The sequence below is a fragment of the Hirundo rustica genome, chromosome 6 (assembly GCF_015227805.2).
Source record: "Hirundo rustica isolate bHirRus1 chromosome 6, bHirRus1.pri.v3, whole genome shotgun sequence".
Classification (NCBI taxonomy): Eukaryota; Metazoa; Chordata; class Aves; order Passeriformes; family Hirundinidae; genus Hirundo; species Hirundo rustica.
The window spans coordinates 58613973-58629076 of NC_053455.1; the positions used below are offsets into that span (position 1 = coordinate 58613973).

Below are 15104 nucleotides of genomic sequence, written 5' to 3' on the forward strand. Positions count from 1 at the left end.
CAGCCAGCCGGGGCCGCGGCCGGGGCGGCGGAGCCATGCTGCTGGCCTCGGCCGTGGTGGTGTGGGAATGGCTGAACGAGCACGGGCGCTGGCGGCCCTACAGCCCTGCCGTCAGCCACCACATCGAGGCGGTGGCCCGCGCCGGGCCGCGGGCGGGCGGCAGCGTGGTGCTGGGCCAGGCCGACAGCCGCCTGGCGCCCTACATCATCGACCTGCAGTCCATGCACCAGTTCCGCCAGGACACCGGTGAGTCGGCCCCGCGGCCCGGCCGCGCTCGGCGCTCCCGCCCGCAGCGGCACCGCGCGGCCGGTGCGGGATCGGGCGGGCGGGCGGGCGGGGGGCTCCCGGTGTCCCCCGCTCCGGGGGCCGTGCTGGGCTGCACCGAGCCCCGTCGTGCCCGATCCCGCACCGCCCGGCCGCGATGCCGGCTCGCCCGATGTCCCCCCGCCTGATCCTCGCCCTGCCCGTGCACCCCTGGTCCCCCCCCGGGGTCGGTGCTGCCCGCTCTCCTCGCTGCTGCGGCGCCCCGGGCCCTGTTGCACCCGCCCCGTGGCCTTTCCTTCTCCCTCCGGGAGAGCCCGTCTCCTGCACTCCCTCCCCGGGGCCGTGCCCGGCTCCCTCTGTGCTAGCTCTGAGCCGCCATCGACCTAGAGCTGAATGGCACTTGGGTGACAGATCCTGTCCTGGGGAATGGCAGCCCCAGGATAGGGACGCGAGCAGGTGGAGAGATGCTCAGGGAGGGCACGGGCAGGTGGGTGGGTCCCCAGCGTGATGGGGTTGTCTGTCCCGCGCCTCCCCGGGGTTGTCGAGGATGTGGGGCACAAGCACCCATGGCAGGGCGTTAGCACTGGGGCTTGTGACCCCCCTCCAGCACCCCCGTGATGGCCAGCGTGCTTTGTCCCTGGGGTGCAGCAGAGTGCCAGACACCCTCCTTTGTCCCTCTTTCCCCAGCAGCCCTGGGGGCTGGCGACGACCCTCCCCTGCCCGTGGGTGTGGGGACAAGGGACCTCTGCGAGCAGGGTGGCTGGGGGCCAGCTTCTGAGGGCTATTGTTGCCCGGGAGGGAGGACTGAAAGGGAGATTGTTCTGTCTCTCCCTGGGTTGCTGGGGATGTTGGTATTTTGGGTCATTAAACAGCTCTGATTTGGGGGGGGTCGCGACCCTGGCAGGCCCTGAATAGCTATTGTTCCCTTTCTTCCCCTGTTGAATGGGAGGCCGGCTGGCGGCAAGGGGCTGGGGGAACGCACAGCATTCCCACACTGCTGCCTGGGGACCGCCAGATGCCGCATGCCGCCGCCGGATTAGGATAAATCACTGCCCTGCTCCCCTCGGCTCTTCTGCCCCGGGTGCCCCTTGGCAGGACAAGGCGGGTGGCTTGGCTTGGCTGGGCTGTAGCTGCACCCCATGTCCCTTTTTTTAGCAGAGTGCTGATAAACACCTTTTCCCTCTTATCCCACTCGTGTCCCTGCGGGACCTGCGGTGGCGGCTGCTCTCCGCGGAGAGGTGGGGGTGAGAAGGGACTGAAATTCTTGGAGGCTTTGCAGGACACGTGGTGAAAAGCCGAAGCAGCAGACTTGTTATTGCTTCTCTTTGAGTGCTTTCTTGTTCCTCATGCTGGGCTGAGCCGTGGGGATCTGCAGAAGGACCTGGAGGCAGTGGTGGTTGTCCCACCTGTTAGCAGACACCTCTGGGCATTAGTGACACGCTCAGGATGGGACCCCGGGAGCCAGCACAGCCTGCCCTGCCCTGCTGTGAGACATCCCAAAGAGGAACGCTCTCTCCTCGTTGTAGGAGTTTGCAAAATTTGCGTCCATGCTTCGGATGCGTCCTGGTTGACTGGGAGCGGTGGGAAAGGAAACGCCTAGCCAAAATAAGGATGCGAGGCACAAAGCCTCGGTGCTTTGTGCTCTCATTCCACTTCTGACGTTTGCTGATGGGGCAGCGGGAGCTGGGCACGGGGCCCCGCTCAGACTCCTTAGCTTGGGCTCACAGGGATTTTCCCTGTGCCACAGTTGGGGTTTTCATCGCGGGCCGGTTTGGCAGCTGCAGACGCTGGGGCCGGCACCAGCCCCGCTCCCCTAAGTGTGTGAGGGCCTGTGCGTGTCACCGCTGGGGCTCGGAGCTGCCGCTCAAGTCTTCCATTCACCTGTTCCAGCCCAGAGCTGGGAGGGAGACGGGCACTGCAGGACTCGGGTGCCCTAATGCCTGGTTTCATCAGGCTCCCACGGGAGCGGGCCGGAGCAGCCGAGCTTGCGGTTCCATGTTTCCCCATCGGGGCTGAGCGGCTCCATGCTGGGCCTGTGGGCCGGTGGGAGTGAACTCTGCCCTTCCCTTCAGCCCAGTTGCTCTGGGGTTACACCCCCAGGCTGTGGGGCTCCCCGCCCTCTGGGGAAACCGAGGCACACGGGTCCCCTGGCAGGGCGGGGACAGCGGCAGAGCCGGAAAGCCGCGCTGTCCCCGCGTGGAATGGCACCGGCGGGGCGGGTTTGGGTGGTTTTGCCGCCTGCCCACGGGCGGGTGCTGGCGCCAGGGTCTGACGGCATCTGTCACCCTCCCTCAGGCACCATCCGGCCCGTCCGGCGCAGCTACTACGACCCGTCCTCGGCGCCGGGCAAAGGAGTCGTCTGGGAGTGGGAGAATGACAGCGGGACGTGGACGCCCTACGACATGGACGTGGGCATCACCATCCAGCGCGCCTACGAGAAGCAGCACCCCTGGGTGGACCTGAGCGCCATCGGCTTCTGCTACGTCATCGACTTCGCCACCATGGGCCAGATCAACCGGCAGACCCAGCGCAAGCGCCGCGTCCGCCGCCGCCTCGACATGGTCTACCCGCTGGTGTCGGGCACCCTGCCCAAGTCGCAGTCGTGGCCGGCCAGCCCCGGGGCGGCGGCGGCCCCGCCGGTGCCCGCCTGCACCTGTCCCCAGTGCCTCCTGGTCATGAGCGTCAAAGCCGCCGCCGGCCCCGGCGCCGCCGCCCTGCAGCCCCGCAAAGCCGCCCCCGCGCCCACGCCGGCCGCCCCCAAGCCCCCGGCGCCCGCGGCGGGGCCGAAGGCGGCGGACGGCGTGGCCGCGGCGCGCGGCTCGCTGAAGCCGCTGGCGGCGCAGGGGGGCCGGCGGCAGGCGGCCAGCGCGCCCGCCCTGAGCTCGGCCGGCGCCTCCGGCAGCCCCCCCGGCGTGGGCAGCGCCAAAGGCTCCCGGGCCAGCCTCGGCACCCTGAACCGCAGCCACCTGCAGCGCCTGGCCATCGCCCAGTCCCGCGTGCTCATCGCCTCCGGGTGAGTCCCGGGCGGAGAAGGGGACGGCACGGGCTTTGCCCCCTCCCTGGGGCACTGAGGGGCTGTGGCTGCCGCTGCTGCTGCGGGGGTCTGTCACCCCTGAGCGTGGTGGGGGACGCCTCGGTGCTGCCCAGCCTCCCGTGGAGGGCAGAGGGTTCTGCCGGGCCCCTTGCTTTCCCCCCAGGTGCCTGGGGACTGGAGCAGGGATGGGGTGGCTCCTGCATCTCAATGAAGAGGCCGAGACTGCTCTTTCTCTTGGAGTCAGGGGCTGGGTGGGGGACTGCGAAAGGCCCAAAAGAAAAGGCATTCAGGCCCCATGAGAAGGGGTCCCTCCAGACCCCCACCCTCCAAAGGCATTTTTTTTGTGCTGGGGTGGACATTTAATGGGCCTGTTTCTCCCCTTTGTCTGGCTCGGCTGTCGGCCTTCTGTCGCAGCCTGGCCCCTTTCCTCTCCCTCTCCATCCTCCCCCTTCCCTCCGCTCCTGACCTGCCGGGAAACTTTCCCATGGAAGAGAGCCCCAAGGGGAGGGGGGAAAAGAGCTGTGGCAGTGACGTGGCCGTAGGAGAAAAGAGGAAAAGAAACAACAGACTGGCCCGGGGAGCTGTGACAAAAAGGGGCCATGAATGGAGACGCAGTCAGGGTTTCTAAAGCGCCAGAGAAAAGGCGGTGGTGGGGCAGGGAGGGGCGCGTTGCCCCATCGGGGGATTCTCTGTTTCCAGCCAGGGCCTGTGCAGTTGCTCAGGCAACAGTTGTGTGGGCCCCGGGCCCCGTGGGGACGTGGGTGCCTCCTGCCTGTCCTGACGTGGTCTCCGCTGCCTCCCCTCAGGGTCCCCACCGTCCCTGTGAAGAACCTCACTGGCTCCAGCCCCGTCAACCCAGCGCTGGCAGGTGAGGACGGGGCCACAGCAGGTGCCGGTCGCCCCGGGGTGGGGGGACAAACAGCCCCAGTGGGGCAGGTTTTGGGGAGCGTCCGGGGTTCGAGGCGTTGCTGGTTTTCCTCAGTGCCGTTTGTTCCCTCCGTGCGCAGGGATCACGGGGATCCTCATGAGCGCGGCCGGGCTGCCCGTGTGCCTGACCCGGCCCCCCAAGCTGGTGCTGCACCCCCCGCCCGTCAGCAAGAGCGAGATCCAGTCCATCCCCGGCATCTCCCACTCCTGCCGCAAGACCACCAAGAAACAGGCCAAGAAGGGTGAGAGACGCCGTCCCTCCTGCCCTTCCTGGTTCCCCCGTGCCCCCCATCCCTTCTGCTGCCCCTGGCAGTGGGTTTCTCCCATCCTCTGACTCTCGCTGTCCCGCAGGTAAAACCCCGGAGGAGGTGCTGAAGAAATACCTGCAGAAGGTGCGGCACCCGCCGGATGAGGTGCGAGCGGCAGGGCTGTGCCGGGGGGGCTTTGCCCTGGGATGAGCGCCGGGGGACACGGGCGATGCCACGTGCAGGGATGTCCCACCGCCCCGCGTGGCTCTGCCCTGTCCCCAAAGAGGGACAGCCCCTGCAGGGTGACAGCCCGGCCCAGGGCTGGGTGCCGGTCCCTGGGTGAGAGCAGGGCAGCGCATCGGCACCCATCCCTCTGATCCCTGTGCTTCCCTCCGGCACAGGACTGCACCATCTGCATGGAGCGGCTCTCGGCCCCCTCTGGCTACAAGGGGCCGCAGCCGGCCGTCAAGCCCGACCTCGTGGGGAAGCTGGTCAAGTGCAGCCACGTCTTCCACCTCCACTGCCTGGTGGCCATGTACAACAACGGCAACAAGGTGAGAGGCCGCGGCCCCGGGGGACCCCCAGCTCAGCCACCTCTGCTGAGCCCCACGGGCTCTCCATGGGGCAGAGCTCCAGCCTGGCTGCCCTGGAGGACTCCGAGCTCCCACCCTGACTCGGGGTTTTCATTCTTATCAGAGTTTAATTTTTACCATTTTTAATTTTTTGGGGGGACTGCTAAATCTTGCTAAATCTGAACTCGGGGTTGTGTGGGTGTGTTTCCCCTCACTGTGCCCGGGTTTTTGTGCTTGTTTTCCTTGCTGGGGTGGACTTTGATCCCTGCATGTTTCAGCAGAGCTACCTGGAATTTGGTGCCAGACAGTGCTTCTCCAGCCACGGGAGGGTTTTTGCAAATACCCCTCATTCTTGACATTCCCTGGAAAATGCATCATTTGGAGATTTACAATATTTATTATATTTCCTTCTTTGAAAAAAAAACAAAGCAAAACAAACCACCGGTTCAGAGCTAGGGGAAGCAATGAGGATTGGAAAACTGGTGGGGAAGAGAAATGCAGACCTCAGGTTTTTGGTTGAAGTTGGGTAGTGAATTCTTCCAGCCCAGGTTCCTGAGAGTTTTTGAAATGATGTTTTTCCCGATTAAACCAGCGTTCAGTGCCGCTTAGGGACTCAGTGCCTGGCGTGGCTCCGTGCTGGAGGTTCTGGTTTCACTGTGTCCCCCTTTTTCCACTCTCAGGATGGGAGTCTGCAGTGTCCCACCTGCAAAACCATCTATGGGGTGAAGACGGGGACGCAGCCTCCCGGGAAGATGGAATATCACATCATCCCCCACGCGCTGCCTGGCCACGCCGACTGCAAAACCATCCGCATCATCTACAACATCCCCCCAGGGGTGCAGGTGGGTCTGGGGGGCCCACCTGGGGGGCTCTGTCACCCCCAGGTCCCGTTGCAGCTCGTGCCTTGACTGGGGAGCTGCTTGTCCATAAGGATGTTGTGGGAAGTCTGGGGTGGTATCCGCATGAAAGTGCTGTCCCTGCCTGCTTGATGGCAGGGGGGTGGTGACCACTGGTGCCCACCAAGGCTTGGGGGCTTGCCCTGTGCCCAGAGCATCCGGTTGAGCTCCAGAAGGGTTTTCTTCTCCCACTTCCCCCATGGCAGGGACCAGAGCATCCAAACCCTGGGAAGAGCTTCACGGCCCGTGGCTTCCCCCGGCACTGTTACCTGCCAGACAGCGAGAAGGGCAGGAAGGTGAGCTGGCCGAGGCATGCCAGGGTGGGAAAAGCAAACATGGCTCAAGCAGGGGAATGTGGGTGGAGGTTTTCCCCACAGCCCATCCAGCAGGCTCTGCAGGAGCCCTGGGACCTTCCCATGCAGGCTTGGCAGCCTGGTCCCTCTGTTTCGGCTGGGGCAGGAGGTTGTGCTGGGATGCTCCAGGAGGGCTTGCCCATCCATGTTGCCCTGCTTGCTTGGCTGCCTGCCTCATTCCTGGTCTCCACACAGGTACTGAAGTTGCTGCTGGTGGCCTGGGACCGACGCCTGATCTTCGCCATCGGAACCTCCAGCACCACGGGCGAGTCGGACACGGTGATCTGGAATGAGATCCACCACAAGACAGAGTTCGGCTCCAACCTCACTGGCCACGGCTACCCCGACATCAACTACCTGGACAATGTCCTGGCTGAGCTGGCAGCCCAGGGCATCACGGAGGAGAGCCTGGCGCAGGAGAAGGACTGAGGCCCTGGCCAGGAGGCAAGGAAAGGGTTGCCTGTGCCAGCACCCACCAGGATAAAGCTGCTGGAGATACCTGCCTGGGGGCTTTTCAGGGCACACAGTGCCCCAGGCTGGCTGGGAATGTGGGAGAAGGTCATTTTGGCCGTCCCCTTCACTCCTGCAGGGCAGGAACATCCCCACACGCAGCTGTGGGGCTTCAGGCTGGCGTGGCCACCCCTCTGGATGGCGTCCTGTCCTCGCCGCCACTGTGCTGAGGGCTTGGGGGGTGCCAGGCTCCCCTCCCTCCTCATCCGTGCCGGTCCCGGCCTGACCCAACGCCCCTGCCACCCACCTGGGGCTGGGACCTGGCTCGGGGTGGGAGCTGGGGCCACAGGAGTTCCCCTCGCTCTGCCTCGTCCCTCTGTTTGTTTGTTTGTTTGTTCTGTCCGGTACCATCCCACTGGTCTCCTGTGTCCGTGGAGGTTGGGGGGCCCTGGGCTGCCCCAGCTCCCCCCAGCCCTGCGCCCCCCGCTCCTCTTGGCTGTGTCTGAGCTGTGCCCCGCAGGGTCCCCTCGTCTGGGCTGCCCCTGCCTTTGCATGCCAGGGAGGGGCTGGTGGGCGGTAGGAAGTGAGTGTGGGGGTGGGGACAGTGGCATCCCACCCCCCCAGCAGTGGGTTCCTTGAACTGTTCGTATGGGGCCGTCCCCACGTTGGAATTTCTATATACCTCGTGTTTTGGGGTTTTGTCGTATATATGTACATATAGGGGGGGGCATTTGTGGGGGACAGCCTGGGAGAACGTGGTGCTGCAGCCAGGCGGGGGCTGGCCACGGTGGTGCTCGGGGTCAGGACGGGGGCTGTGGGGCCTCCCCCTCCCCGACAGGGCTCTGCCCACGGGAGGGCTGTCACTTGTGGGTCCCCATGGGGCCAGGTGCAGGTGTGGTGAGAAGCGTTCTCCCTTCCTGCCCCCGGAGAGGCTTTGGGGGGGTCTGGAGGGGAAGGTGAGGGGTTGGCACGGGCTGGGCCAGGAGGGTGGTGTGGGTAGGAGAGTGTGGGTGATGGGGCTGGGGGAAGTGTGTTCTAAGGCTCTGGGGGTCCCTGTCGGCCCCTTGGGGTGACGGGGCCGTGGAGCGCCCTGGGCTGCTGGAGGGCATCCCTGCCCAGGGCAGGGGTTAGGAATGAGGGAGTCTGCGGAGTCCTTCCCATCCCAGCCTGGGGGTTCTTGGGGCCTCTCGGAGCCGCCTGTCCCGGGTGCTGGGGGGGTCCCTGGCCCCGTGTGCTGGTGGTGGGGGGCCCGTCCTGCTGTGCATCGTTCTGTTGTTGTTGCTGTTTTTCCTCTCGGTGGTGTGGAGGGCCCCTTACCCCCGCGGCCGCCCCGTGCAGGGGCTGGGGGTCAATAAAGCGGATGGCGGGGGACTCCGGCGGTCCCTGCATGGCCTGGCCTCTCCGTTGTCTTCTGTCAGTCGTCTGTGTGGCCAGGCGAGCCAGGGGCACTGTGGGCACCCCGAGTCCCCCCGTGATGTCCCTTTGCACCGACCCGTGTGCCCAGCCGCCCTCAGCGTGGGTTGCTATCTTCTACCTCAAGGGAGAAACCCTCTTTCCCCAGGCAGACACACGCCCCTGTTTGGGTGGTTCTCAGCGGTGTGATTTCTCCTCCGCTCACGCCCTGGGTTTTCCCCAGTGCAGACAAAGCCTGTCTGGAGCTATGCAAAACCCTCCGGGCGAGGAGGGGGAGGATCCCCCCACCCTCCGCGGTGCCAGCCCGATGGCTCTTACTGTGAGTAAGTCTTTCCACAACGTGACTTTTTTTTTTTAATTTTTTTTTTAATGCTCTGTTGACTACACGATGAGTTGCTGGCTGAAATAAAACTGCTCCGTGCCTCTCTGCATGCGTGTGTATATCTATCCCGATAGATATACATGGAGACGGGGGTTGGCAGCTTGCAGCATGCAGGATTTGGGAGATAACCCTCCACGGGGCCCCTCTGCTCCCTCCTTTTCACGTGGGTTTGGGGATTTGGGGCACCAGGGGAGGCGGCGCTCAGGGCACCGTCCCCTCCGGCTGCTGCTGGTACCCCTCGCCCATGCTCAGCACGGTGCTGTGCTCGGGGCTGGCAGGGGCAGGGCTGTCTCCTGGGCCCAGCGCCTGGTACCCCCTGGCCTTGTAGCGCCGGCGGCCGTACCAGGCTGTGCCCAGGCCGGTGGCCAGCCCCGCCAGCACGGCCACGGTGACCCCGGCCACCTCTCCCCCCGACAGCCCCCTGCCCCCGACCATTTCGGCCACGTGCTGGACCTCCTCCTGCCGTGCCAGCCGCCACACGTGGCTCTGGGCGTCCCTCACCCAGGTGCTGTCCCCGTCCCGCACCAGCAGGGTGTCCACGGCCGGCAGGTTGGCGGGGAGCCGGGTGAAGGGGGGCAGGCGGGCGGGCGGCAGCGAGCCCCCAGTGAGGAGCCCGGCCTGGACGCAGAACTGCACCTGGCAGCTGTCGCTGATGAGCGCCAGGTGCTGGCTGAAGCCCGGGGGACAGCCCTTGGCGTGGGGGTCCTCAGCCGTGCCCCGGTGCTGCCCGGCCAGGGGGTTCCCCGCCTGGCAGCTGAAGAAGCCCCCGAAGGGCACCGCGTACTGGGCCCCCTGCTCGTAATCCTGGCTCACGCACACCCTGAGCTCGCCGAAGAGCTTCAGCGGGAAGAACCCCGAGGGGCAGGACTGGGCTCCGGTGATGGGGTTGGCGCCGTGGGTGCTGAACAGCCCCCCGAAGAGGTACCCCGAGTTCGGAGCCGCCGGCCCGCTCGCGGCGCACCAGTAGGCGCTGAACCGCACCCGGGAGAGCCAGAAGACGTCCTGGCACTTGCGGTGGCAGAAGACGCCCAGGGTGCACTTTTTGTGGCACTCCAGGTGGCTGTGACCCTCCTCCCGCTCCTGCGTGCCCAGCAGCACCGGGCTGTAGTTGGAGGGGCAGGAGAAGGCCCCGGTGACGGGGTTCCTCTGCTCCAGCGCCCGGCACAGCGCGTCGGTGTCGGGACCGCCCAGGCCGACGCACTCCTGGAAGACTCCCCCGAAGGTGAAGTTGGTCACGGTGCCCTTGCAGGAGCCGTCGTCGGTGTTGGCGTGGAAGTTGAAGTTGGGCGAGGAGGCGTCGGTGCAGCCCGGGGCGGTGTTGAAGGTGTAGTAGCGGCGGACGGCAAGCTCCACCCGCCGGGCCACCCTCCGCACCGTGGGCGCCGGCAGCTCCGGCACCGTGCTCGGCTTGATGAAGTGGTACAGGGGCAGCCCCGAGCGGTCCAGGGCCACCAGCTGGTTTTGAATCCCCTCCTGCCACGCCTTCAGGGTGATGCCTGGGTAAAAGGGGGGCCCGCCGATGCTCTCCACCCTGGAGTTGGTGCGGTTCTCCAGGTACTGCTTGGTGAAGCCGGAGCTGACGTCCAGGGATTCCTTGGTCCCGACGCCGACGATGTTGTGGAAGGCCACGCCGGCCGAGGCGGTGACAGTGGTCCGTGTGGCCCAGCTGTCCCTCAGGAAGGCGGCCTTGATCTGGTCCTCCTGCACCAAGGTGGCTCCCGCGTCCACGGAGGTGATGGTGTGGGTGCCGTAGTTGAGCACCAGCACCTCGGCCAGAAAATCGGCCATCTGGGTCTGGTTGTTCTCCAGGTGGCTGGCGATGGTCAGCAGCTGCTTCTTGAAGGCCCCGTCCAGGGCCGCCCCGGGGTCGATCTTGGCGGTGTAAACCAGGTTCCTGACTTGCACCCGGGTGGTGACGGCCTGGTTTCTCACGTGGTTGGTCTTGGCGCGGTGGAAGTCGTCGGAGAATTTGCCGTTGATGTAGGAGAAGAGGGACAGCTCCAGGTTGATGGAGGCAGAGGTGACGCTCTGGTAATCCTTCCAGGACTCGATGATCTCGGAGTTCATGTCCAGGTTGCTCCGCTTGCGGGGGATAGTGAAGACCTCGTCTGGGATGAGGTAAGATCCGTCTTCTGTGGTCTTGCACTGCAAGTAGCCCAGGTTGATGACCCTGCCCATATCCAAATTCCTGAGGTTATCCCAGCCCCCTCCAGGCAGAACTTCCAAACGTGAGAGCTTCGAGGTCTTGCTGCACGCCCCAAACGCTGAGGAGGACGAGAGTTCCTGGGACTGCCCAGCCCCTGTCGCCCACGCCAGCAGTGCCCAGGTGAGCAAGACCCCGCAGAGCCCCCGGCCCATGGCTGAGCCGGTGCTGGGCCCGCAGCAGTCCGAGCGGTGGGACGGGAGCCGGGCAAATGAGGGGGCTGAGGGAATTGACAAAAGGGAAAGGAGAAGTGAGAGCTGAGACGTGTGAGGAACGACAGAGTGGAAACCGAGACCAGGGGGTGGGGAGCAGGAAGGTGTCTGTCCCTCCCTCTGCCCCAAAATCTACATTAGGGCCTCCGCTCCTGTCCTTCCCCCAGGGTCTGCGGTGTCACCGGCTGGGGAAAGCACACCCTGCCTGGGAATGCTGAGCCACAGGTGATGAGGATGCTGAGCCAGCTCCGCCCAGACGGTGACTGGCAGGGCTTTGGTTTCAGCAGCACTGGGAAGGTGCTGTGAATTTTGGGGAATAAGCAGTTAAGGAAGTTTCTGCTGCGAAAACTGCGACTCCTTCCATATAGACGGGTTCACTTCCCCTGGTTTTGCTCCTGAGTTCCTCTTTCCAGGACACTTCTGCCTGGGAGGAGGCTGAAGTGACAGCTGTGATGGAGGCAGAGAGAGCATAGGTGCCTGTGTTTCTTGGGCAGCATCATGCCAGGAGCGGGGAGTGAAGGGATAACAGGAACACCAGTGGGGATGTTCTTGCTGGCTCAAGGCCCTGGAGTAGCAGGAAAACCCTTGTGCACGGATTCTCATCCTGATCCAGCATGTTGTCACCTCACCTAAAACATACCCAACTGTGCCATGGAGGCAGGGGAATGTTACAGTTTTTTTCCCCCAACATTTTGAGGTTGTGCTCTGAATGAACCTGTTCCTGCCTTGCTTCCGATGGTGAGATTCCCATCAGTCCCATGGCATCTCTCCTGGGTATGTGCAGCTGGCCAGGGGTCCCTCCCACCTGTGACACCAAAAACCCCACAGCCAAGGGTGACCAGGGATTTTGGGGATGGAGAATTGAGTGGCATCTGCTGGCAGCTGTGCCAGCCCAATCGATGCAGAAGGAAATCCAAGACTTCTCCAGAGGCACGGTTTTTCCCGGCTGTGTGTAAACAGAGACACCTTTCTACCATCAAGGGAGTGAGGTTTGGGGTTGTATTTCCGGTTTACTCTTTGAGTTTCCAGGCTTTATTTCAGCTCCCCTGGCTGGGCCAGATGTGCAGCAGCAGCGCAAGGGCCGGAGCTGTCGGGTGGCTCTGGGAGCACAGATTCCATCGCGGCCCAGCCGTGTTTGGGAGCCTCCCGGGGACCTCCCTGTGACAGCAGCCAAGGAAAGGGATCAGACATCTCCTGGAACTGAAGAGTCCACTGCCTGGAGTGGAGGGATGTTGTGGTGGAGCCTGAGTGGGGAGAGGAGACACCATCCTTGGGGACATGCCCTGTGCCATGGGGCAGCTGCCAGCCTGTGGGACGGGAACTGGGTGGGACTCCGACACTTGGGGGGTGCCCTGCCCTCAATTCCCTCCCTTTTTTGGGGGGGTATGTCCACCTGCTTGAAGCACTGAGCTGCTGGTGGGGGCACTTGGACTCATTCTGTGCCTTCTCTGGGGGTGAGGAAAATGAGCGGTGGGTGAGCCCGTGAGGTGATGGTGTCATTTGGAACAGCCCCACCTAATGTCTGTGGTGGGGGAGCGGGTGAGTGGGGAATGAGGGGGGGAACAGGCGGGATCCCCGCGAAAAAGGGTGGTTATAGCCCCCAAATTCCTGAAAATTTGTTTATGGGTAATATAGTAGAAAGTGTAAAGATTCTCATTTTTATATATATCAAAATTACTAATAAGTTATTTCAAGATAAATCTGATGTTATAGACAGGATTTTAGGCCGTGAGGAATTCTGAATATGGCTCCGTAGGCCTTGAAAATAAAAATACAATGTTTAATATATATAAATGAAACAATAAAGGGCCTGAAAAAAGTTAAGATGATCTGTATGACGGAACTAGAAGCGCCTCTGTATACGCGGAATTTTTCCGTCTCCTCCACCGGGAACCCCCGAAATCCGGGATCTGGGACGGGATTGAAATCGGGGTTTATCGCCGATAAAAAAGGCTGCGCATGCGCGGTGGCCGCTAAGCCCTCCGTGCTGCCGCCGCGTGGGCACAGACGGTACTGCAGCTCACAGCGCTTCCCGCGGCTCCGTCGGCACCGGGACATGGAACTGGACCGGGACAACGACAGGGACGGGCCGTGCGGAGCCGCAGCACCCTCAGACGGGGCCGCTCCCGGTTCCGCTCCCGGCAGGAACCGCGGCCGCTGTGCCGGGAACGCAGGCGCGGAGCCGGGAGCGGCAATGGCGGAGCCCGGGGAGCAGCGGGGCCGGGCCGGGGACACCGGGGGCGGCTGCGCCGGGCTCGGAGGTGAGCGGGGACCGGGGACAGCCCCGAGCGGGGACGGGGACAGCCCCGAGTGGGAGCGGGGACAGCCCCGAGCGGGAACGGGGACAGCCCCGAGTGCGAGCGGGGACAGCCCCGGCGGGAACGGGGACAGCCCCGGCGGGCCGTGGGTCGGGCCGGGAACGGAGCGACCGGGGGAGGCGGGGGGAGTCTGTGTCTCGGCGAATGGAACCGAGTTCCAGGGGAGGGATCGATGTGCCGACGGAGGGAAAGCTGGGTAAAGGATCAAGGTGCAGAGGAGCAAGTGTTGTGAACTCCCCTGGCTCTCTGACTGAACAAACCTTCCAGTAATCCCAGTACATCTCCCTGAGATACTCTGGGACCATAAGGTTTTCCAGGAAAGCAAAACAAAGACCGAGATGAGGGAATGGGCTTCCAATTAATAATGATTTGATGGGTGTAGGAATGATTCTTGTATGTTTCACGCTCCTCTTTTTATTCCTGGTATAATTTTTAGATTACTCCTCCAACAAATCATTTAAATTTGGGAATTTGAATTTGAGAGTAAGTGGTGCAAAATAAATGCTTGGAGAAATCATGGAATCCCCAAACGGTTTGAGTGGGAAGGGACCTTAAGGATCCCCTCATTCCATCCCCTGCCATTCCATCCTCTGGCCCAGGGTGCTCCGAGCCCCATCCAGCCTGGCCTTGGACACTTCCAGGGGTGGAGCAGCCACGATTTCTCTGGGTTTATGGCAGAGGAGGAAATTTCCAGCAGGAGCTGAGACGTTTCCTTTGCTCTGCCCAGCCCCAGCAGGGCTTTGGGAGGCAGAGGATGTGGGAACAGGAGCTTTTCCCACTGCCTCGGGGGAGTCTCTGATGTCCCAACCCCAGCAGAGCAAACGTCTGTGGTTTAACATCCCGTGCAGAGGAGATGCCAGGCCAGGAGCAGGGATGGCACCGGGCAGAGGGGTGAGCGTGCAGAGGGTGCCACCAGCCCGTCCCTGCTGCCAGCTTTGGGATGAGCAGGCTGCTGACTGTCCCTGCCACTGCCCCGCAGGATGAGGAAGCCGACCCTGCCGAGGAGGAAGAGGAGGAGGTGTGGGAGGATGGAGACGGCGGCCACCGAAGGCTGGGGGAGGCACAGCTCCAGGTAGGAGACGTTGCCTTCCAAGGAGAGGGACTCGTCTGTCCCGTTGGGATTTGGGCTGTGAGGGCAATGGCACAAAGGGGTTGGTTCCATTTTCGTATTCGGGTTCTCGTGTGCCTCAGGGGAGATTTGTGGAGAGGTCATTTTAGTGAGTTTGCACTGGGTTTGAAGGAACGTGACCCTGGGGCAGAAATCCCTGCACAGCTTCTGTGTCCCCCCATGGCTCATCTGAGCAGTCCTTGGGCCGGGCCTCCTTGTTTCCTCCTTTTCCAGGCCCCAGATGGAGTCCTTCCTTCCCCAAGGGAGGAGAAAACCAGCAGGATGTGAACCACAGGTGCTGCTTTAGCAAAGGCTCTCCAGGCTGGGAAGGAGCTTTTGGCTCCAGACACATTCCCAGTCCCCAGGAGCAGCAGGACCTGTGCTGTCCCCAGCAGGTGAGGCAGAGGTGCCTTTCCTTCCTTCCTTTCCTGCTGCACTTTGGCTTTTTGAGGGGTCTCTGGGGGTCTGAGGGAGAAGTTCTTTGTCATTCCAGTGCAGAATTAGCCCTGGTCCCACTAAAAGCAGGAGGAATCATTTTATCCTTGGTTTTGGGTTCACATTTTGTGTTTCCTCTCCATTGCTGACACCGTGTGGTGAAGCAGCAGCTCCCAGCTTTTCAGTGCTGCTCCCAGCTCAGTTCGTAGCTGTAAACAAGAAGCAGTAATTGGTGCCCTGTGGTAATTGGATTAAGGACAAGGCCTCGCTCTTTGTTGAATATTCCAGG

The 15104-nt window shown here is 63.1% G+C and overlaps 2 protein-coding genes across 2 annotated transcripts; one reads left to right on the forward strand and one right to left on the reverse strand.

Moving 5' to 3' along the window:
- DTX4 (deltex E3 ubiquitin ligase 4) lies at positions 1-8140 on the forward strand. The gene is made up of 9 exons (XM_040067961.2): positions 1-246; positions 2560-3277; positions 4105-4166; positions 4306-4467; positions 4577-4638; positions 4875-5027; positions 5726-5887; positions 6148-6237; positions 6490-8140. The coding sequence occupies exons 1-9, from the start codon at positions 36-38 to the stop codon at positions 6721-6723; spliced, it is 1854 nt and encodes a 617-aa protein (XP_039923895.1). The 5' UTR covers positions 1-35; the 3' UTR covers positions 6724-8140.
- A 394-nt stretch (positions 8141-8534) lies between these two features.
- MPEG1 (macrophage expressed 1) lies at positions 8535-10935 on the reverse strand. The gene has a single exon (XM_040067960.2). The coding sequence runs from the start codon at positions 10895-10897 to the stop codon at positions 8741-8743; it is 2157 nt and encodes a 718-aa protein (XP_039923894.1). The 5' UTR covers positions 10898-10935; the 3' UTR covers positions 8535-8740.
- Between the last annotated feature and the right edge of the window lie 4169 nt (positions 10936-15104).